This window comes from Chelon labrosus, assembly GCF_963514085.1.
Source record: "Chelon labrosus genome assembly, chromosome: 10".
In the NCBI taxonomy this organism is placed as follows: Eukaryota; Metazoa; Chordata; class Actinopteri; order Mugiliformes; family Mugilidae; genus Chelon; species Chelon labrosus.
In genome coordinates, this window is record NC_140360.1 from 10,373,812 (window position 1) to 10,395,735 (window position 21,924).

Here is a 21,924-nt window from a genome sequence, read left to right on the forward strand (position 1 = left end):
TATAAACAACACAACATTTAAATAAAACACTTAGGAACAATGTAAAACGCCTTTAAAGAAGAAGGAATGTAAATAAAATGCGGCTTTGTGCAAGTCGAGTCTATGAGATGAGTGTGTGATTGTCCTACTGCTGAGGACTGGTCTGTTTGATTGTCAATGTGCAAAAACTCAGCAACAGCTACGTTAATGAACCATTTAATAAGATAGATAGATAGATAGATAGATAGATAATTTAATTTAATAGATAATCTAACTTCTTTCCTTACTTCAACGTTAAATTGGCCAGATACTGACTCTGTTACTAACGTGCTGTAACAAGCTCTACTTTCATTTCAACCCCACTACAACTCTTTACTTGGCTGCAATTTGTTATTTCAGCTGAGATCCTTTGATGATTCTCTTAAAGGCGAGCAGCATTGTACTCAAACAGCCAATGTGTCACCTTCCTCTCCGGAGTTTCTCATGACAGCAGCACTGTAAAAACAACAAAGAGCTCCCGAGGTGTAAGACAAGCAGTGTTGTTTATTTGCAGCACGATACAAATGACAGCTTCAGTTTTAAATCTTCACCATTAGTGATTAAAACTTCTCTCGTCTAAGGCAGAAAAAAACCCTGCTCTGGATACAAAACATGTGACTGAGAGAAGAAGGCTGATGTGTATTGATGCCCGTGGAAAAACACGTCTCGATGAATTTGTTCTTGATGACAATTCAAGTATGAATCCCAAAATAAATAAGCACACGCCAGATTTATTTGTACCGACGGCAGCTGGTTTATCAGGGTTTGTTGTTTTGGACTCATGCACTTTCACACACACACGCACACAAGTAGTGCTAAAGTGAAACTGTTGCTAACACACTCAGGAAAGTCTAAGAATTTCTTAAGAAAAGACTGTTCTGTAGAGTAGGCACTCGTGGAAGCGCAAATAAATAAATAGACTAAACACTGATCGATGTGTTTTGTTTCACAGTAAACCCACAGGCAGCTTCAGCTCGAGGAAGCACCCGTGTATTTTTGAAGAGGGGCTAGGACCACATCGGCATTCTTCTGCTCGCTCTCAGCGCTGTAGAGATCGTGCTCTCGAATGTAGTGAATGACGGCGTCCGGCAGCAAGTATCTGACGCTGCGGCCTCGACGCAGAGCCCGCCGCACGTGGGTGGCCGAGATCTCGTTGGTCACCCACTCGTTGACCGTGTGGATGTTCTTGCGGTACTTCCACAGCGTGTCTGACTGGTGGATGAACTTGTGTGGATCGGTGCCGCTGCGGGTGATGCAAACCAAACCGTAGCGGCCCACGATCTCCACGATGTCCTCCTGCTTCCACAAATTGGGAATCCCAAAGGACTCCAGGACGTCGGCGCCGCACAGCAACATCAGCTGAGGGCCGTCTGAGCAGAGAGAAAAGAGTTATGGTGGAGGTGTCTTTGATAGCACACAGATATGGATTGTGATTTGTAACTCATCAGTACTCTCCAAATTCAACCAATCAATCAGGTTTTACACATTAAAGTCTCTTTACAGGTTTTTTTTCCCTCGTACTTCTGCATGCAGTATGGAAAAAAACTCCAAAGCCATTGTGGCTGCAGAGAAAGCTGTATGGAATTTAAAGACCTTATGATATTATTTAAAAAATCCGTAGTTGGCTCTGAGTGCTCCAACTTGGAGGACAAATATGGGCGTGCACGGATTGAGAAAGCAGCAAGTTCAGCAGACCTAGCTGCTCCTGAGAGAACACACCCAAACGTCTGAAAGAACTGACAATGGTCACGCTGCACTGTGGCTGAGCGTATTAAAAATCTCTTGCTATTAACAAACAGACAACACATACAATGCTTTTGCCTTTTCAGCAGCCCCTTCGTGTGCATCAGGACGCACTGTGTGTTAACAATGCTGAAACAATGTGACCAAAACCACCTTCAAATGAGGTGCGAAACAACCCGACCGCAAAGCTAAAACCAGGTGTGAACAAGGCTTTGTGGAGTGCATGTTTTGGTGACAAAAAAAGAATAAGTGGAACAAAAAAAAAAGGAATAATACTTTTATTAAAACTGTCGATTAGAATTCAAATCGGCTTTATTCTGTCATGTATGAACACAAGCATGCAAGGCATTTGGCTGTGGTTTCATATTGCTCTCAGGCAGGTCATAAGAGGGATATGCACAGATGGTGTTTTAGGGATGTGTGTGAACAGGACAAATGAAAAACCATGTACTGAAGCTATTTCTCATATACATGGTGTCAATGTAGACCCTAATCCACTATTCGCGATCTTTGGAACGACACCCTCAGGTGAAATTTTACTACTTTACAGTCCAATGCCATAGCTTTCTTAACACTGATGGCACGGAGGCTAATTCTTATGCAATGGAAGTCGGTAAGACCTCCCTCATTTAAACACTGGGTTAAGGAGGTGCTCTCTATGATTCCACTGGAGAAGCTGAAGTATAGTCGCAGCAGACGCAAGGATAGATTTATTCAAACCTGGACTCCCCTCATAGAGTTTGTTGAGAACTTATCTTTCATTTGATATCACTCTACCATATTAACCTTTACGCATATGAAATGACCAGCTGGATCTGTGCGTTCGATTGACGGTGTCCCCACCATGAATTTTTTTGTTTTTGTTTCTTAATATACGAGATTATATTTCATGAGAGTCTGCATGAGCTTTGTATTCAGTTGATAGTATATGTGGAGTATATTTATGAGTGCATACCTAGCAATATAAGAATTTGTCAGTTTGTCAGTCTGTCTCTCGTGCTCGTGCTTCTATATGTATACACATTATGTATGTTTTTTTTTTTGGGGGGGGGGGGGGGGGGGGGGGGTTGGCCTTAGGGTGGGTGGGTAGGGTTGATTTGTTGTTGTATGTTCACTGTTCTGTAACCTTGAAAATGAATATAAATAAAGTTCTCAAAAAAAAAAAACATGTACTGTATCTATCTATCTATATATATATATATATATATATATATACACTGTATATATACAAGATTTAGAATGAGAAGTATTTGTGCATTTGCAAAAAGTCAAGAAGAGCAGGGCGATGCAATTAAACGTCGTATAAATATGAGTATAATGGTCTGTAACTGAAATAGGTGATATGATGTTGATAGCAAATCAACAATATAAGACTGCAGTGTTATATTTGTGGAGTTTATCTTAACGGAGGGGTTTGGAACATGAATACATGGCATAGTATGCACTTTGCCTGTAAACTAGGACACACAGGTTTATTCACTTCATCTCTTGCTGTCTTACACCGTGGCAGCCTGAACCACCACAGAACACCACACCCTGACTATCAACACCCACAACCTATTGTCTCTTCTTTGGTAATTGTGAGTACAGTTGAAGCAGGATGAGACTTGTTGCCTTGTCTTGGAATCGGGGATTAGTAGCGGGTGGCGCTGACAAGAAGACAGAATAATACTTGGATCATGCACATCCATACATGACCTACCTCTCTTTCTGTGCTGAGCTGAACTCTCAAAGTACTTCTCTTCCACGCGTCTCTTTTTCGCATACTTGACCGTGTCCACATCATCGGTGTTCTGCTCCGCTGCCAAAACCTCCTCAGAGTGATGCCTATGTGGGCGAAGACAAAATTAATATAGACGATTGTTGACGTGACAAATGTATGATAAAAGCTTAAAAGATTATCATGGAGGAAACACAGGAAGTGTTTGTCACACAAGAAATCCCCAAATATATCCTTTATTCGCAAATAATTTACTTTCTTTTTCAACAAAATTCAACTTTCCGTGTGTTTCCCTTTCCTGCACTCCAGTCAGTCTCTTTATGGAGCAGTGTATTGTGTTGTCTCATGTAGCACCACAGTCCTGGAGGAATACAGTTTCACTTGACTTAAATAGAATAATAACAACCCCTTGACATCACGAAAGGATTTCAGTCAATTCGTCCGACTTCCTTGTTTTTTAATTTACGCTCTATTCAATACTAAACACCTTCGTTGGATTGCAACAACAATGTTCTGGGAAGTATTCAGCATGTCATACCACTAATTACCTTGGCCAACCCTGCAATTTAGCTTTCACATTAATTCTTTACAGTAATCAAGTCAGAGCCTGTGAGATGATCTAAAAGCGTAGATGGACAAAGGATTCAGGCTTCCTTATGCAGCTTACAGTAAGCAATTAACAAAGTATACAAAGCCTGGAACTAGTCCACTTCTTCTACAGTACGGTGAAGTTGATGTTGAAACTGTGGCAGTCAACGTCAACTTTTTCTGAGATTCTGAGATTACTGAATGAATATCTAAGAAAGATGCTTTTGCAAAAGTTATATATAAATTATTACAATATATGCAGAACTTTTAGGGCAAAATGAGTACCAGTGTCATACACCTAATGTTTTTGCTATCTCTCTGATGGGTTTGTTTTGATTTTTCAGCCTAATGATGGCTTGCTTCACTGATAGTGACAGCTCATTGGATCTCATACTGAGAGTTGACAGCAACAGATTCCAAATGCAAATAGAACACTTGAAATGAACTCTAGACCTTTTATCTGCTCCTTGTAAATGGGATAATGAGGGAATAACACACACCTGACCATGGAACAGCTGAGCAGCCAATTGTCCCATTACTTTTGGTCCCTTAAAAAGTGGGAGGCACACATACAAACTGTTGTAATTCCTACACCGTTCACTTGATTTGGATGTAAATACCCTCAAATTAAAGCTGAAAGTCTGTAGTTAAAGCACATCTTGTTTGTTTCATTTCAAATCCGTTGTGGTGGTGCATAGAGCCAAAAAGATTAGAATTGTGTTGATGTCCCAATATTTATGGACCTGACTGTATTAGGTCTTATCAGGTCTCTGTCTCAGTTTAATTTCAAGACTTAACCTTTAAATAAACTTGTTATAATCAATTTCAATATAATTCCACTTCTGTTTCTGTAAAACACCAAGATATAATAGCAGGAAGAGGATAAAGAGCTTCCAGATATGGAGTAAAAGGAAAACCATTGGGCTGGTCAAGGGCTGGTCATCTGATTGGCAGTAAGTGAGACGTTTGTCTCAGTGAGGGACAGGAGGACACTGGACAAACTGCTCTCCATCATGGACAATCCGTCACATCCACTACACCAGACAATAGAGGGGCAGCGGAGCTCGTTCTCCAACAGACTGATTCAGCTCCGCTCCCACACTGAACGCTACAGGACTACTTTCATACCATTCTCTGTCCAGCTGTACAACAACTCACCTTTCTGTGACAGATAACTCAATGTTATTAATGTTAATAGACACTATTGCACCTTACACCTTACCCTGTGTATATAATTTATATTCTTATATATTCTATTTCTTGTACATTTGTTCAAATGCCAATATGATCATTTGTACATTTTTGCTTATACTATTCTATTTTATCTTACTAGATTTTATTCTACTTATTTTTTTATTTCTGTTTTATTTAATTTTTTCTTTTTATCTGAGGTTCTTAAGAGTGTGTTTTTTATGTACAACTAAGCTACTGTGACCAAGCAATTTCCCTTGTGGATCAATAAAGTTTATCTAAGTCTAAGTCTAAGTCTAATTGTGCAACACTCAATGTTAAGAACTATGTGACCGAGTGTAAATGCAAGGGTCTAGAGAAATCACTAAGCGAACCTCACTAAGACATGTCTTCTGGTAAGTGCTAAGTGCTAGGTGAATCACTGATGAAGGACAATTAAGAGACAACACAAAGGACATTGAAAGGTCTGACAGGTACTGCCTTATATTTCTTGCCTCAAGACAAAATGCACCTCTAACCTTTCCCACACCAAGCACAGACACTGGCACAAACAAGACGTGAGAAATGCAGACTTACCGAACCACTTTAGCAGTCTCCACCCACTCTAGCTGCGAGCCCTCCCATGAATCTACTGTAATCCAGTCTGAGTCTTCCGTGGCCAATCTGGCCATCTCCAGACGGTGGCAGGCTTCGACCAAACCCTTTTTCTTGTAGCCATCTCCCACTGGAGAGATGATTCCTTTCACCACCCTGTACTGACCTTAGGCACAAAGAAAGAAGTGTCATTAAACGTGCAGGTAGCTCCGAACTCATGACAACGTTAAATAGTGTTTGGTTTACTGAGTATTGAAAGACAGGTGATTTTCTATCCCTCACTGTAGTGATGAAGCTTATGCAGAAGTACAATAAGGAAGATGTGCTCCCATCCGTTCTGCCTCTTTTGTCACTTCCTCAAAGCTTTCCAAACCACTTCTTTCCCAATTCTAATGTCACAACCGTTGTTCAGTTATCTTTTTGTTCATGCTCTCCAACCTAGTCAGTCCCCAGTCTCTATTCTACGTCCATTCTATCTCAACTTGAAGCCTCCTTCTTCCTACCCCAGTAGAGTCATTCTTATATAACAGCCCTGCATTAAATCCCCCTTCACCTCTGTTAAAATATTCAGTTTATGTTGAAACTGCATCAGAAAGGTGATAATGTAACTGGATGGTCATTTTTGAGGATGTAGTTTTTGGTGATGTTAAACTGGATTAAACTAAACACTGTTCACAAGTGTTTCTATTATGTAGCCTAGCCCATTGACTAAAATGGGGTTGTCAAAATAACAGAAACACGTGTCAGTACAACACAATACAATTTGACAGTACGACAAACCACAGCCTCTCACAGAATCAACACCTCTCTGTTATTTGAAACAGATAGTGAATACAATAACCTTCAGGAAGCCGAGATTTAAGACCGTTGCATTGGAATGCATTCATGTTCACTAGCGTACTGGCAAGTCAGTGAATGAGACACAGTTTAGTCAGCAGCAGAAAAAGTAGGTAAAATGAGCTTGATGTTGAGCAGGAACAAGTATTACACGTTTATGCACCAGTAAAAACAATAACAACATGTAGTAGAAGCTACACTCTATATTTTCTTGGATTATTTTGTATTTCTACTATAGTTATATGGCATTTTTATCCAAATAACTTTACATCTGCTTCAGTAATTTGCACACACTAATGACGGCAAGCTGTCAGACAAGGTGCTAGACAAGCAAATGGGAGCCACTTGGGGTATAATGTGTTACCAAAGGAGAAACCGCTACTCCTTTTACTCATGACTGCGCATTTTTAAATCGTTCTGTTGTTGTACTGATATGTTTTGATTATGTTGAGATATTAGCCTCTTAGATTTCTCCATCCAACATCGTGGAGATGTGACTAATTTCATTTGTGTCGCTCATAACTCTGAAAAGTGCCTCGATGGATGTCTGTGTGGACAGAAACACAAGGAGAAGCGTCATTGTCCCACTCAACCTGTGTCTTCCAGGTGATCCCGAGCCAGTTCAAACATCCTCAGGTGCATGTTGGTGATGGGGTTGAAGGATCCGCAGGCCAGGAGGACCACTTTGGTTACACCATGTCCCTCCATGGCTCATAGTGGAGCAATGTTTACAATACAGACGCTAATAAGGCAAAGAAACAGAGACTTGATTAATTTATTTTGGCCGTCTGAGCTTGAATGACAGAGAAACAGAAAGTAAAAGCATTTAACGTTATTAACATTTAAAGTTGAACAAAAACTATAAATGCTAGGAGAATTGCAGCCGAAACTTAAAAAGTAAAGATAAACTTAGCAATAAAAGATGTTAGCATAGTCACTTAAAGGGAGCTAGGCAACATTAGCGTCCATATACCGTATAGGCTATACGGTATAGCATCTTTAGGCAGACAAAACATGAGCTCAAAGCTTTAAATAGACAATAAATTATGCGTTTATATATATGTATGTATGTATGTGTATATATTGTGAATCATATTATCATTCTACAACAAATAAAAACAGCTAAAGTCCTTAAAACCTTTGCAATACTCTGTGACAGGAACAGCCGATAGCTCTTTAACTTGTCCCCAGCTTCCGGTTACGACGTACCAAGATCAAGGAATCTGATTGGACGAAATCGACCAAGGAAGTCGAGAGCCGCACCCACAACCGTGAGCTGCGTTCACAACCACAAATCTCTCACACTCTCAAAACACTCGATAAAACAGTGAACGTTTTGTAGCCTCACTTTATTTAACTTAAATAATACGCGCAGAGTTACAGTTCGGCGATTCCGTTCATTTCCGTTCCGTTCGTCAAGCTGAGGCAACTATTTCACGTACCGCACGACTTGTTTACAACAAAAGAGAGTCCCGGTGAGATGTTTTGTTTTAGCATGCTAGCTAGCCGCTCGGCTAACTAACCATCTTTAACCGTTCGCACAAGCTTCCAGGGTGCATATATTCACCCAGTTCACTGATGTAGTCAGTGTCTTAGCTGAAGAAACACTTGTTAAGTTGTGTTGTAATGCTAGATCCACCATTCTGAGGAAGTAGCACGTTGGGTTAAGCTGTTTATGACATGCTGTTTATTCTTTCTGATTTGTTTTTGTTGTTTTGTTAGGATTTTTATCTAAAGATGGCTTCTCGTGGGAAATCAGAAACCAGCAAACTGAAGCAGAACATGGAGGAGCAACTTGACAGACTGATGCAGCAGCTTCAGGACCTGGAGGAATGCAGGTGCAGCACAGGAAGCCACATGTGTCTTTAATCTGACAAGAAAAAGGCGATTTATTGATTAATGATCTCTGTATCTGTGGTAGCTTCTTATCTTTGTAGCTTCTTATCCTTTTTTTTGTTTGTTTGTTTTTCTTTCTAGAGAAGAACTGGATGAGGAGGAGTACGAGGAGACGAAGAAGGAAACGCTGGAGCAGCTGGGTGAATTCAATGACTCCCTGCAGAAGATAATGAAAGGAGACATGACACTTGTGGATGAACTCAGTGGAATGCAGCTGGTATGGATGATCAATAATGTGCAGCTTTATGTGTGTGTGTGACTTAAAAGGACAAGAGGAGATAGCCACAACTGAAGGTCGATTGCAAGAAAACAAATAAGATAAGCAAGGGGAAGTTAGTGGTTCATATGAAAGTCAAGTTTGTTTTCTCCTTCTGGAGGGCAGCAGGCTGAGCAGGTGGTGTCCGGGATGGAAAGTTGTACAAGCAGTAACTAAATTAAATGGATAATTTGTGCTCATCAGGCGATCCAGGCCGCCATCAGCCAAGCGTTCAAAACTCCAGAGGTGATCCGACTTTTTGCCAAGAAGCAGCCGGGACAGCTGAGAACCAGACTAGCAGAGGTTTGGACTCCAGCGTCAGAGATGATGTCTGTTTTTGTTGTGTGCTTTGCTCAGGTCTAAATCATTTTTACCAACTATTGTGTGACATTCTGCACAGATGGACCGAGACGTGATGGTGGGGAAGCTGTCGCGGGACGTGCACACGCAGCAGAAAATGGAAATCCTCACGGCCCTGAGAAAACTGGGAGAGAAGGTGAGAAGCAGTCACGGAGATGTTATTTTTTTTTCCCCCTCCGCTGATTCACGCATGATTCAGCGGCTTGTGCTCATGAGTCCACAGGAAGTCTGAACACTGCATTGATTTATTTTATGTGGTCACGAGGCTGACGGAGCGCTGCTTCAAAATAAACATTTTAAATTTGTCTGACAGCTCACCGCAGAGGACGAGACGTTTCTCACTGAAAATGCCACAGCCTCCCTGAGCCAGTTTGAAAAAGTGACTGCAAACCTCGGTGAGCATAAACACGTTTTCACTAACATTTAAGTTTAAAACAACTTTTCTGCACAGCTATTCATGTGCCTCTCCTTTTTTTTTTTTACAGGATCTGAAGACAAAATCCTGGCCTTGGCCAGCTCTGGCGTGAAAACCAAGGCATAGCAGTTCTACCAAATGTTAATATCACGTCCGTCTTTGCTCTTACCGAGAAAGAAATGTGCCAATCAGTCTTAGGTTTTGTGAATAATCAGTGCACTTTTAAGTGTAACTGGACAAGTAGACGCTGACACTTTTTAACAGTATTGTTTTATACATGTCAAACTTTTGTAAATGTCTTTTATTTGTCCAGCGAAGTGTAAAATTGTATTATAGGTACGAGCATGGGAATTGCTGAATATGAAGATGCGTACATGAATGTAGAACCGTGCAGGATGTTCAAGAGGAACGTGCTGCCGTGTTTCTTGTGCTGTGTTTCTGTTTTAAAAACTGAATTTACAAACAGTGATGTTTTAAAAGTGTTGATTTGTGAGAATCTGAAAACTCTGTTAAAGTTAATCATGTAGTTTTTTTTCTAAGCAGTCTGCAGCGCTTTGGACAAAATAACAGGAACACCACACGAATGAGAAATTTAAAGTGACTTATGTTGTTTTTCAGTGCATCCAGTATGAACACAATACACACACATCCGGCTTGTATACACCCTCTGATGACAAAATGTATGTCACCCAGACCCTAGATGACTCTGTCATACCTGAAAGGTTGAAGACTTGACACCTCTTTTGATAGATTAAAAATTATATCAGGAAAGTGTTAAAAGTGTTTTAAAATTCCCACATAATGAGGCAAGACTTCATTGATCTCCAAGGGGAAATGTAGGAAAAGCAGAGGTTGCAGGGTGGAATCGAACCAATGCAATGAGGGCTGAGGCCTCATGTCATAGTGCTATGAACTGGGTCAAGGGGCTGCAAGAGAAAGCGGAGACCAGGCGTCAGTTTTTATCTGATAAACTATATTAACAATAATTGTGATGATCGGTTAAGAGGCTGCTTCCACAACATCCTTTATCCTTTTGTTCACGTCTTGCCAGGTGTACCTGGTAAAGCACTGTACATCACCCAAAGACACCTGCACTGCCACCGTAAGGCCAGTGAAGATGCAGAAGAACGTAACAAATCAGTAAAACCTGCAAAATTACGTTTTAATATAAGAGTTATGTCTGCAACAAATCACAAATTTCTCATAGAAGCTTTGGCTTACCTGATCCATCTCAACATAATATTAACCTTTTGGCAAGTACCTCTGCAGATGTGATGCAGTGTTGAGATAATCAGGTAAACTGAGCTCTTTAGATAAACCTTTGACCAGTTCACCGCTGCATGGATCAGTTACCATCTGTTAAACTCTGTGGAAGGTCTCTTCAGAATCGTAGCTTCTTACTTATTGTGTGGTTTTAACAGAGAAGGAACATGAGACCCGTTTGAACCAGATGCAACGTGAACTTGCCACAACAGCTTCGGCCATCTGTCCAGACACGAGATCTAAGTGTTACTGAGCTACACGCTACAGTTATGTAAGAAGAAATCTGCTCTTATTTGAGAATATACTCTAGAGACGACATCATCATACTAAGCACTGGGCATTTACTACATATTTGGGTGTTTGTTTTATCGAGATTCATTGATTGTCAATCATTTTAGACCATTTAAAGTTTTGCTGTTTAGAATTTGAAGCATAGCATCAACCTTCACACTCTGAATGCCTTTAAACATTTAAAAGGATTTTATTTCCAACCACCAGAGGTCGCTAACGCCCAAGATTTAACAGACTTACAGTGGCACCACCTGTCCACTCGAGATTCATTTACACTACCTTGCCAGTTCATTAGGTACATTAGAGAAAACAAGTGCATTCAAATGTAACAGTCTTATCTTCATTAAGGTTATGTTTGTTTCAAATAACAGAGAGCGGCTGATTCCACTGTTTTCATTGTGGTTTGTTGTACCAACATGTTTCTATTATTTTGTCATCCCCATTTTACTTTATTATTCATTTTTATTTGGGCTAGGTTAAATAATAGCTGGATTATCACCTTTCCGATTCGGTTTCGTTACATTAGACTTGGTTAGTGTATCTAATGTTTTGGCAAATGAGTTTCCAGTGCACATGCCTGAGCGGTGGCCGAATGAAAACAGCAGACAGAAGTTATACCCCATCTCATCATCCTTTATTTTGTTTACGAGCAAGCATCAACTTCACTACAATTTGCCTCTCAATTGGTAGAAAAGTGAGAGCAGCTCCAACAAGCACAAAGGAAGCATCCGACCGTCCCGGAAACATCGCCATCGTCCATTTTGAACAAATTGTCAAAGAAAAAGCGAAAAAAAAAGAAGAAGAAAAACGATATCTGGAGCGTCATGGATGTGTGAAACAGACCATCGGTAGCGTATCACGTCTCCTTTCTCACTCCAGGCTCAACAACTCCACACGGAACGAAAACACAAAACTGGTGTTTCATGCAAAAAGTCAATCCCCCCCCCGTGGTGTTATTACAATATGGCTGCGTTTCAGGTTCTTAGGCAGTGACATTCATTTTCTACCAACTGAGCTCGGGGGCTGATTGGAAAGCATAAAGTGGAGATGGTGGAGTCACGGTGGAGAGACTGTGCGCACATACCAGTGACCCGAGGTTTTGCTCTTAAAACTGGAGCTGAGATGCGGACAGGAAGAGTGTTTGACGTAATGAAACTGTGAGGATTTCTGCGCTTGACTGACAGGCTTCTTATACTCTAGTGAATTTCATGCTGCCCTCCAAAAAAAAAAAATGAAAACAAAATCACTTCTCAACAAGTCAGGCAATAGGACACCGTTCAGATTCACCTTCCACTATACACAAATAGGTCAGTTAACAGTATACCCATGTATGCTGCCAAAGCGATTTCATAATGTACTGTACATCTCTTTAAAGGTGGACTCCGTCAATATGATTTAGTACGATATCTATAGAAGATACAATATGGATCTACTTCCTCTACACATCAACAAGGACACATGACATCTATGTAAAAGGTTTTCACTTTTTTTTTAATAAAACTAGCGGTGGACTATCGTTACGAGAGAAAACGCATCCCCAGCTAACGTAAGAAATCTAGCAAATAAAAAAAGAAAACAACAACACAAATAAAAGAGCATGGATAAGTTTTTTTTTTTTTGTTGTTTTGTTTTGTTAGACCTGCTAATTACGCTATGATCGGCAAAAGGCACTCCCATCTCAGCCGGCTCAGACCTGGGCTCCAAGTCATCAAGGAGGGGAGACTACAATAGATTTTTATTTTGTTTTACCACAGAGGCAAAAGTAATAAAATAATAAAAAATGCAGCTCAAATCCTCCCCCCAAACCAAAAAAGAAAAACTAATGTTTCTGAATTCAATTTTGGCCTCCGGAAATAGATTCACACGCAACTCTTTTCTGATCCTGATAATGCCTCTTACTGCAATGACTGCAATGCCACGAATCTGGTTTCAATTAATGCTTTAAGGTTTTTGGGAAATGTACCCAAAAGAACGCATTTGATTTTATATCATCAGGTTTAGTGAAAGATATACACACACACACACACACACACACACACACACACACATAACAGTGTCTGAGCGGAGATTAAGAGGCTGGACACGTTTATTTTTCCCCCCTCCCAATCGACCGTATAAGCTTTATACCAACGCCAGAAGGAAAATAAGTTTACCAAATGTAAACAAATATCAACTCTACAGTACAGTTCCATGTACAATAAAATCTAGTGGTCTACTGCAAAAAAATAGCTCATTTTAAGATTCAAACGATTCATTTATTATTATTTTTTTAAAGCGTTTTCCTGCTACGGACTGCGCCGATTCTTTTAAAGCAAGAAAACAGTTTAAAAACACATCGGATGAATGTTTTATTATTATTATTATTTAAAGGTTAAATAGCCGTGCCGAGGAAAATAACTCGCAACGAAGATATCCTGAAAAGTACTTTCACATCCTGACAATTATTCAACCACCAGTCTCCACTAAAGCTAAAGAAAATATGCTCTCTCAGTAGTTTGAAAGTTTATTTATTTATTTCCTTCCTCCTACTTCTGCCGGCACAGCAGGACTGGGATTCGGTTCGATTTTTTTTGTTTTAAAGCTGCTGAGGAAATCTCTCTGCTCGTCCAGAAATATTTAGTACCCTCGTTTTTTTTTTACCCGCTGTTTGTGAAGTTTCACGCGACATGTCCATTTGTACATTTCCCTGGAGTATAATTACTCCAAACAAAAAAAAAAAAGAAACAACCCCCTCTGTACAACAGTGAGATCTACTGGGAATGAAACACACTTGACAGCAAGAGTAGAGCGTTGCCACATGTGCGAGCAAAGCGAAAGCATGTACGGAGCGGAAACCATCGGCCAGTCCTGCCTACGAGAAAGCTAAAGAAATGATTTTACTCCTTGGAAAGAAAATTAAAAATTAAAATAAACAAAAAAAGACAAAATGGACACCACTTTGTCGAGGAAACCTCCTCATATCAGTCCTGGGTTTCTCATCGTGAAGCAGATAATTTTGTACAAGCATGATGGAACGGCTTTAGCGGAGATTCAGCGACATGCTACAGCCTGTGAGACACAAATATTCTACATTACGTATTTTTAGATATTGGACCCCGTTGAGTAGGCCTTCACTAACACATTGACTAATTACATGGTTTCTTTGTATTTACAAAATCTTTAAAAAGCAATTTATTTCTCTACACGTAATGACTTCCCGAATTTTCCTCATGCACTAAAAAGAAGAAAGAAAAAGAAAAGAGAGTCTACTTGTTAAAAGCTTTGTTTCACGGTGGAATACAAGTCAAGGAAACTCAAAAGTCGAAGCTATCGGTGAGTTTAGCTGCAAACAAATCTAAAAGCGTTAAGCAAAGAACAGACAGACAGACGTCAGGAAAACCGACATTATTTTCCTTTTTAAAAGCCCGAGAGGAAACGAGAAAAAGTGCAGGGTTGGCTTCCTCACTCAGTTCAAAACAAATGTAGGCCAAGTTTTCCTGGGAATTAAAATATAATAAATAAAAAAACAAAACAAACAAACGTACAAATCAGCAATCCGGTGATGACTACACTACACTGAGTACCACCACTAAGATAACAACAGGAAAACCTTGACCATATATACGCTGAAGGGAGTATTTTTTAGTTTTTACATCATGGCTCCTAGACATGAAACTGTAAGGGAGGGTGGGTGTGTGTGTGAAGCAGTGAGTGTGAGGGAGTTGGTGGTGGTGGTGTGTGTGTTGTCAGAGATTTGTGTTGCATGTGTGTGTGTGTGTTTTAATAGGTGAGGGTGGAGTCGTCCCACTCCAGCTGCTGCTGTCTGCTGGCCCCCTGCTGGTCCTCCGGCTCCCCGCCCTCCTCGTCTTCGCTGCTCTCTGACTCAGCGCTCGTGATGTCGTCTTCCTCCTCTCCGTCCTCGCTCTCCTCCTCCTCTTCCTCCTCCTCCTCGCTGCTGTGCTGGTCCTCGTATGTCTGCGTTAAGAGACGGTCAGAGAGGGAGGAGATGTTTGTTGGCAGTCACGCTTTACGATGCACCATGCACATCGGTTTCAAATCCTTTCTACATATGTTTATACATAACGTACAATCCTGCACTAAATCTGATCTTCATGAAGGTTATCATTAGTTTAAAATAAAAGAGAGCTGTTGATTCAACTGTGTTTTCATTTTAAAGGCTGCAGTTTGCAGTTTTAGTAAATTGTGTTGTACCGACACGCGTTTCTATTATTTTGGCGACACCACTGTAGTCAGTGGGCTAGGCTAAATAATAAAAACACTTTAAACTCAGTCCAGTTCAACACCAAGAACTACATCCTCCAAAATATTAGGTACACTAGTGAAAATAAATGCCTTCCAATGCAACAGTCCCTTGTTAAATCTTCTTGTTTCACCTCATCTCCTCACTATCAGCTGTCTAACAGGTATGGAGGTAAACTATGTTCCAAATATAATCAAGACAACACCAGATCATGGGCTCATGTAACAATAAACACGTTCCAACTTTTTAAAGTTCATGATACATCAGTATTAGGGTATAGATTTAAACCGTATAGACCTGTCCTACGCTAGTAACAGTATGTCATCGCACAGCAAACACAGCTGTCGGCATCTTGACAGCACCTGACCTCTCCCAACTCCTGGCTACTTCAAAAACGAACAAGGTTACAACAGGGTTAGTGGAGCTGAGGCTGGAGGGTGGATGCTCATTGACGTTGTGTTTGTATTTCACCACTCAGATTTATTCAAATATAGGTGTGGACTCAGTGGATATGCTCCTCCTTTCCGTGGTAAACCCACACTGTGAGGCAACTACAAAAACTGCAGCAACATGACTTAGAGCACGTAAACTGATATAACATGGCAGGTATGTATGCTAGCTGCTGGGCCATTGTGCCTAAAAATGATTAACTGATTGACTCAGAAAGATTCACTGTACAAATACTTCATTTCCTGGCCCATTAGCTTACTCACTGCCTTTGACTTGGACTTTAAAAGACAAACGTGTTACTTTCTCAGCAGGAGCAACAATCAAGATGACTGAGACTGATAGGTTAATCTAAATTAATAAGGGAGGTAGCTCTACTGTACTGTAGATATATGCAACACATCTGTCTCTCAACTCATCCCCACAGGACTGTCAATTATTAGGGCTCAGATTAAAAATAGGGCAGAGTCTGAACATCACCCAGAATCCATTAGCAGGTGGAAATCTGTCTAAGCTGCACCAAAATTCAGTTTAATAGCTTTTCTACTTTTTTTTTTTTTATTGTTTTTTTACCTCCATGGGGTTGACGGTGATGGTGAGGGCCGAGTCGTCCCAGTCCATCTCGTTCTCCTTGCCGTTCTCCTGGTCTCTCATGGTGCGCTGGTGCGCAGCTCGGATGCGGAACACGCCCAGGATGATCATGAACACCAGGAAGCTGACGCACACCACGATGACAATGGTGGCGGCGCTGGGGACCACTAGGAGGAAAAAAAAACAAACACAAAATGGCGCGTTAGATGTAAACTGCATTAAATCTGCACATGGGAACACGTGCACATAAATCTTGCACTGTGGGGGAAGCGTTCCCTGGTGCTAGACGTAGGCTGACGCTTGGATATTGTGACTCCCTGGCTCTTGGCTGCTGCGGTGTAACTTGTCGAAGTGTTGCAGCTTAATTGGTGATGTGTGGTTTTGGCGTGTCTCCTGGTCCCTTGCGGTAATAGTGCCCATGATGCACTGAGCACTTATCCTCCACTCTCACTATCTATGCATTCATGTGCAACTCATTAACTCTGTCTCCCTCTTATTCACACAATTTATCTGTTTCCTTCTGATGCTCCTCTTCTTCTTTTTGTCTTTCACCTTCAAGCAGATCGTTCCCTCATTTGAGCCGAGCTCTGCTAAAGGTTTCTTCCAGCCACTGTCACCTTAGTGCTTTCATGCTCTATGTTCTGTAAAGCATCTCGAAACAATTTTCTTCTTCACGCTATACAAATAAAACAAACTGAATAAAAACCTCGTTGCAGTTTTATGCTGTTCTATTTGTGTCACGGTGAGTCAGTGCCGACGTTAAGGAGCTCTTATTGAGCTGCAAGCACAAACACTTTCGACAGCTCTAGGTGCGCGTCTCTCTTTCCCCGTCTCCCACTAATCTGCTCCACTTTGCCCCAAAATTAGCAGGAAATGGGCAGATCTCGTGCGTTGGCAGGCTCACCGAGTCCGTCAGCCGAGGAGATTACAGAAGCCAGAAAATAAAAGGTTGCACTCAGAGCGCGGCCGGTGCAGATGTTACAGACAAGGCTCAAGTGTAATCCCTAAACTTGTGCCATTATTAAAAATAAATAAATAAATAAATAAATAAACACCAGTGTTGCATATGTGCCCTACTTATGGTCAAAAAAACTGTAATCCATCTACAGCAATGCTCGCCATAACACAAACTAAATCTCTCCCCACAGCACAGCAATTAAGGAGATTACTGGTTTAATTATGACATTTAGTATGAACGTCGACAGCTGAGGGAACTCCACAAATATGCCGCGATTATTCGGTTTGTAAAATATCTGTTATGATACTCGAAAGGCATCATTAATTAAATTAATTGGAAGTGAAATGGATATTTATTTGGATATATTGATGTTCTAGCATCCTTAACATGATCAGCCTTTTTTAACTTTGGTAATGTGATTATTAAAGATCATTAGAGGGGTTTTTTATGCGAGCTGGTCAAAAGTGGCCGCTCCTTTTAGTACGAAGGACGACAAAAAAGGACGGCTGGATTGTATTTCAAATTTCAAATGCTTCGGTACCTGAGGCCTGGTGAGCGTTGACCAAGTTGTGACCGGACAGATCCACGGAGGCGTGATGGATGGGGTTGACGAAGTTGGGCTGCACCATGGCGTTGTTGGCATGCTCCACAGGGTTGGCGGTGTGGATAACATTTACCTGGAGAGAATGCAAACAGAAACCCACATGTAAACTGCTTCAAAATGTTGTCAAATTTCCATTTTTACATATTAGCAGTATCGCGATGGGACACAAGAATGATTCAGTAACATCGGGCCACTCGTCCTAACCCTACCTCGACCTTGAAGTCGTTGCTGATGTAGCGGCCGTTGAGTTCAGAGCAGACCAGTTTGAATTTCCTGTCAAAGAGAGCCTCGGTGTGCCAGTTCTTGTACCGGATGAGATGCAGGACCTGCTCATAGTTGGACATGGTGTTCACACCTGGAATGCAAAGAGGTGTCAGAAACGTTTTAATCAGTCATACCTCTACATGTTAGAGAGAAACGGCTACGTGACAGCGGAGGTATTCCCTCGTACCAGTGATGACGAGGCCCAGGTTAGATGAGCTCATCTCTAAGGCGCGCTGCTTCAGCTGGGACATGTCCACCTCCAAGCTCTCGTGCTCCCCGTCCAGCTCGTCTCCAACCACAGTCACTTCACAGGTGTCCAGGTTGTGCATGATCTCCTCTGACACCACGGTCTCTTGGACTGTACGAGAAACGAACAGAGATTAGACTCTATGTAGGTTCATTGTTCGTGTAATTTACAAGTTAATGTTCATTCTGAGCTTCTGAACAAACACCTGACATAAAAAGAAAACTTTACAAAATACGAAACCACATCTTTTCTGTGTTTCTCAAATTTCTTCCTGAACGCACTTTCCAAGTACAAAGACAAAGTTGTCAGAGCAAAGGAACAAATGTTAGTGATCTCACTTCAGATATCAATAAATGGAAAAAACCCTGAAACCAAATAAGGAAAAGAACTGAATAGAAGCAGTAAGATGAGTAACTTTCCTAGAGCAAACAAATCTGGGACAATGCAGCTCAGACATTTAGAAAGCTGGCAACCTTGCACAAGACACCCCGACCGGTGCAGCAGATTAAGCTACCTTAATATTATTATACTGCTGTACTGTTAATGTCAACAGCTGTTCTTCATCATGATCTACTGCATATTGTGACCAAAGAGATCTTAACAGAGATTATGTTTCTTATTTTACGTGTTAAAAGCTGTATTTTGTTTCTTTGTGAACAGAAATTGATGTTAAATTACACTGTAGTACTTGAAATTCAATCCAGGGACAGATGTTAAACATAGAAAACTGTACAAAAACTCATCCAAAAAGAACTGATTCTATTATTTAATATGAACTCTTGAGAGTTTCTCAAGAATCAACATTCATATTTCATGCACCTACAGTCTGCACCTTCTGACTCAATGGAAGCTCCTGTGCGGGGACTCTTAATCATCTGCTGTCACATCTCTTGTTTTCTGCTTGTGTAAGGTGGGGCAGGGTAACGCAGGTAATAGCAACAGATCTCTGTAAGCCCCTTTGTCCCATATGGCCCGCTGCTGTGCCACAGGACATCGAATGTCGCTGTATCTGTGTCAGCCTCGGTGCATGCCTATTGTCTGTCCTCCTTTAAGCTCATAGACGAACCCAACAGATGGCGCGGACGGTCACTGACCCCTCCCATAAAGTAGTAAACAACTTATCTCTTTTCTCGCTGCCTTCCTCTCGTACTGAGTCTGTCCAATCCCTTCATCCCCCTGGCCTAATCCTAACACGCTACTGTATACCTACACATGGCTATCAACGGTAAAGTCACTGTGCCTGCAGACACATTCAGGTAATTTAGCTAAATAGCTCTCAATACTTATAGATTACACATGTGGCCATGCTTCAGGATTACAACTCAAGCAAACATTTAATCCTGCGATAAATATGTTATCTATATCTGCTCATTTCCGTAGAATATATTATAAGATACAAGTTAAGTGTCTTTTACCTGTGGGGTCATCGTCGGCTCCCTCTGCAGCTTCAGACTCGGTGTCGGCCTCCACTTCGCGGGTGATCGTGCTCACGATGCGCAGCTCGGGGAACAGCGTCACTCCTTCCTGGCTCTCGAATTCGGCAGCGCTGCGAGCGAAGTGGTCGATGCCGCTCAGGCTGATCTTGGGCTCCTCTGGCTGCAGCACCATCACATAGCCTTCAGCGTCTGGCACCGTTACGCAGGACTCCTCGTTGAAGCATCTGGGGAAGAACGTTAAATACATAAAAACCTGAATCTTTCTTTTACATTTTGATGAAGCTGCAAAAAGGCAAAAGAGGCATTTTGAAAGTGCTCTGCCTCCATAGTCAGAATTATAAGCATCAAGTTGAGGATGCGCACACTCATTATAATGAAATGAAATATATTGGAGACACCTAAATGGCAACAATGGTGTGTAAGTCAATATAAAAACACAGTCTTGACCTCTATTTCACCTGCGCAAACCATCCTTACATTTAAAGTAGCAAGACAAACCTTTCCTAAACGTCCTAAAAAGGCAGAAAGAACCTCTTTTATAAACATTAAGCTGCTGCTAGCCGACAGAGGAGGTGACGGAAGGAGACAGAGGCCGAGCAGAGAAGACAGAGAACATAGATTTTTTAGCTTCTGCCACTTACTTGACGGTGGTGGAGATACGAAGGTGCCTGATGCCAGGGGTTGGGAACTGGCGGGAGTTCAGGTAGGAGATGTGCTGCATGACCTTGTCGAAGGCGTCGATGTCATCTCCTTCCACGGTCAGAGAGGACTGGTTGGGGTTGAACTCCACCTGAGAGGAGAGAAAACAGGGATTTAGTGATTTGAGATGATCTAGTCTGGGACATGGCTCAACCCTATCAATAAAACATGTGTTAGATTAGTCATTACCCATTACAATTCAGTTAGATTGACAGGGGTGGTGTAAACCTTTGATAATCTATTCAATAAGAAAATGTATGTGCCTGCTAACCATGTAAACATTTAATTTGATTGTTTTTTTTCTGTGCATGTTTGTCTGAAGTGGGATAAACATCAGGCGACTTGATGAGTTTCCAGGAGGGACAAAGACAAGTTGTTCAAACAAAGCCAGACAATACAAACAAAGCTAGATGTGATGGAAATGTGGGTCTATTCCAACTACTGCTTTGGATTTTAAGTGGGTTTAAGAAATAGTTAAGAAAAGAAATCTGCTGTCCAAACAACTCACACATAGATACAACCTTCGTGTCATGAGCCTAAAAGGTCACCATTAGGTTTAATTGTCTTCTGGATGCACAAGTATTCTCACATTCCAGTCCCTTCCTCACCTTGACCGCTGAAGCTACCTCCTCAGGCAGCTGCACGTCAAGTCCTTCCTTGCAGGTGTACAGGCAGTCGATCACCTTCTTGTTCTCCAGCTTGCCAGAGCGGATGATCAGCCCGGCTAGGTTCCCCCGGAAAAACTGAGCCATTCGAGCGCTTGCACCTGGTCACGTCAAAATAAAGACGACACGAGAAGCGGTTACTCTAACGTGGACACACACCGCAGACTTCACCTTCTCTGGAGATTCAAGCATGCTGCTGTCTCGGTGTGCAATGGAGTTCATGCGAGTTAGTGCGTGTGGCCTTACGAGGCCTGAGGCCGGAGAGCAAGACAGGCAAATGATGGATGAGCTTAAAAACGCCTTTGGCACATGCAACATTTGCGTTAAAAGGGTGAACTGCTGTGGAAAAGAAATGGGATCAACGGGGGGAAAAAAAAGAAACTCGTAGAAGGGATTAACTAAGATGATGACAAAATAATCCCTTTTTTAGTCACCTTAATTGAACCAACTAGAAAGATGTTCTGAAATTTAGATCCTGGACATTACAATACAGCTGTAGAATAACTGTGACGTGGATCAATCCTGCTGAACGAGAGGAAACTATTTATGTCTTTACTGTCAAATCATATCAAGCATTAAGTCTGCACCACTGCAGCATCAG

At 41.4% G+C, this 21,924-nt stretch overlaps 3 protein-coding genes across 4 annotated transcripts in view; 1 reads left to right on the top strand and 2 right to left on the bottom strand.

Annotated features, from left to right (window-relative positions):
- Window positions 1–504: 504 nt before the first annotated feature.
- LOC311493983 (nicotinamide/nicotinic acid mononucleotide adenylyltransferase 1-like) lies at window positions 505–7,889 on the bottom strand. 2 transcript variants are annotated; one of them, XM_084552810.1, is made up of 5 exons: window positions 7,830–7,889; window positions 7,285–7,433; window positions 5,837–6,020; window positions 3,464–3,588; window positions 505–1,388 (listed from the first exon to the last, which is right to left on the bottom strand). In XM_084552810.1, exons 2-5 carry the CDS (start codon window positions 7,397–7,399, stop codon window positions 988–990), a joined length of 825 nt encoding a protein of 274 aa, XP_084408936.1. In that variant the 5' UTR covers window positions 7,400–7,433; window positions 7,830–7,889; the 3' UTR covers window positions 505–987. The 2 variants fall into 2 exon arrangements, with proteins under 2 accessions (XP_084408936.1, XP_084408937.1); XM_084552811.1 differs by having other exon boundaries at window positions 7,841–7,864.
- Window positions 7,890–7,994: 105 nt separating this feature from the next.
- lzic (leucine zipper and CTNNBIP1 domain containing) lies at window positions 7,995–10,085 on the top strand. The gene is made up of 7 exons (XM_084552812.1): window positions 7,995–8,166; window positions 8,414–8,529; window positions 8,669–8,804; window positions 9,048–9,146; window positions 9,244–9,339; window positions 9,517–9,598; window positions 9,689–10,085. The coding sequence occupies exons 2-7, from the start codon at window positions 8,429–8,431 to the stop codon at window positions 9,742–9,744; spliced, it is 570 nt and encodes a 189-aa protein (XP_084408938.1). The 5' UTR covers window positions 7,995–8,166; window positions 8,414–8,428; the 3' UTR covers window positions 9,745–10,085.
- Window positions 10,086–11,677: 1,592 nt separating this feature from the next.
- The window catches only part of clstn1 (calsyntenin 1), a 37,819-nt gene continuing 27,572 nt past the window's right edge, over window positions 11,678–21,924 (bottom strand). The window contains exons 10-17 of the mRNA XM_084553253.1: window positions 21,267–21,424; window positions 20,601–20,749; window positions 19,939–20,183; window positions 18,464–18,634; window positions 18,222–18,367; window positions 17,950–18,085; window positions 16,433–16,617; window positions 11,678–15,126 (exon numbers count right to left, since the gene is read on the bottom strand). Coding sequence (XP_084409379.1) covers window positions 14,932–15,126; window positions 16,433–16,617; window positions 17,950–18,085; window positions 18,222–18,367; window positions 18,464–18,634; window positions 19,939–20,183; window positions 20,601–20,749; window positions 21,267–21,424 — 1,385 coding nt within the window. The 3' untranslated portion in view covers window positions 11,678–14,931. The remainder of the gene's footprint in view (window positions 15,127–16,432; window positions 16,618–17,949; window positions 18,086–18,221; window positions 18,368–18,463; window positions 18,635–19,938; window positions 20,184–20,600; window positions 20,750–21,266; window positions 21,425–21,924) is intronic.

What these genes read in the sequence shown, in the direction of transcription:
- LOC311493983 (XM_084552810.1), bottom strand. Translation starts at nt 7,399, where the DNA reads ATGGAGGGACATGGTGTAACCAAAGTGGTCCTCCTGGCCTGCGGATCC. An exon ending in GGATCACCTGGAAGACACAG is followed by an intron (nt 6,021 to 7,284) that starts GTTGAGTGGGAC and finishes TTTGTGCCTAAG; the next exon opens with GTCAGTACAGGGTGGTGAAA. An exon ending in GAGACTGCTAAAGTGGTTCG is followed by an intron (nt 3,589 to 5,836) that starts GTAAGTCTGCAT and finishes TCGCCCACATAG; the next exon opens with GCATCACTCTGAGGAGGTTT.
- lzic (XM_084552812.1), top strand. Translation starts at nt 8,429, where the DNA reads ATGGCTTCTCGTGGGAAATCAGAAACCAGCAAACTGAAGCAGAACATG. An exon ending in CAGGACCTGGAGGAATGCAG is followed by an intron (nt 8,530 to 8,668) that starts GTGCAGCACAGG and finishes TTTTCTTTCTAG; the next exon opens with AGAAGAACTGGATGAGGAGG. An exon ending in TGAGAACCAGACTAGCAGAG is followed by an intron (nt 9,147 to 9,243) that starts GTTTGGACTCCA and finishes CATTCTGCACAG; the next exon opens with ATGGACCGAGACGTGATGGT.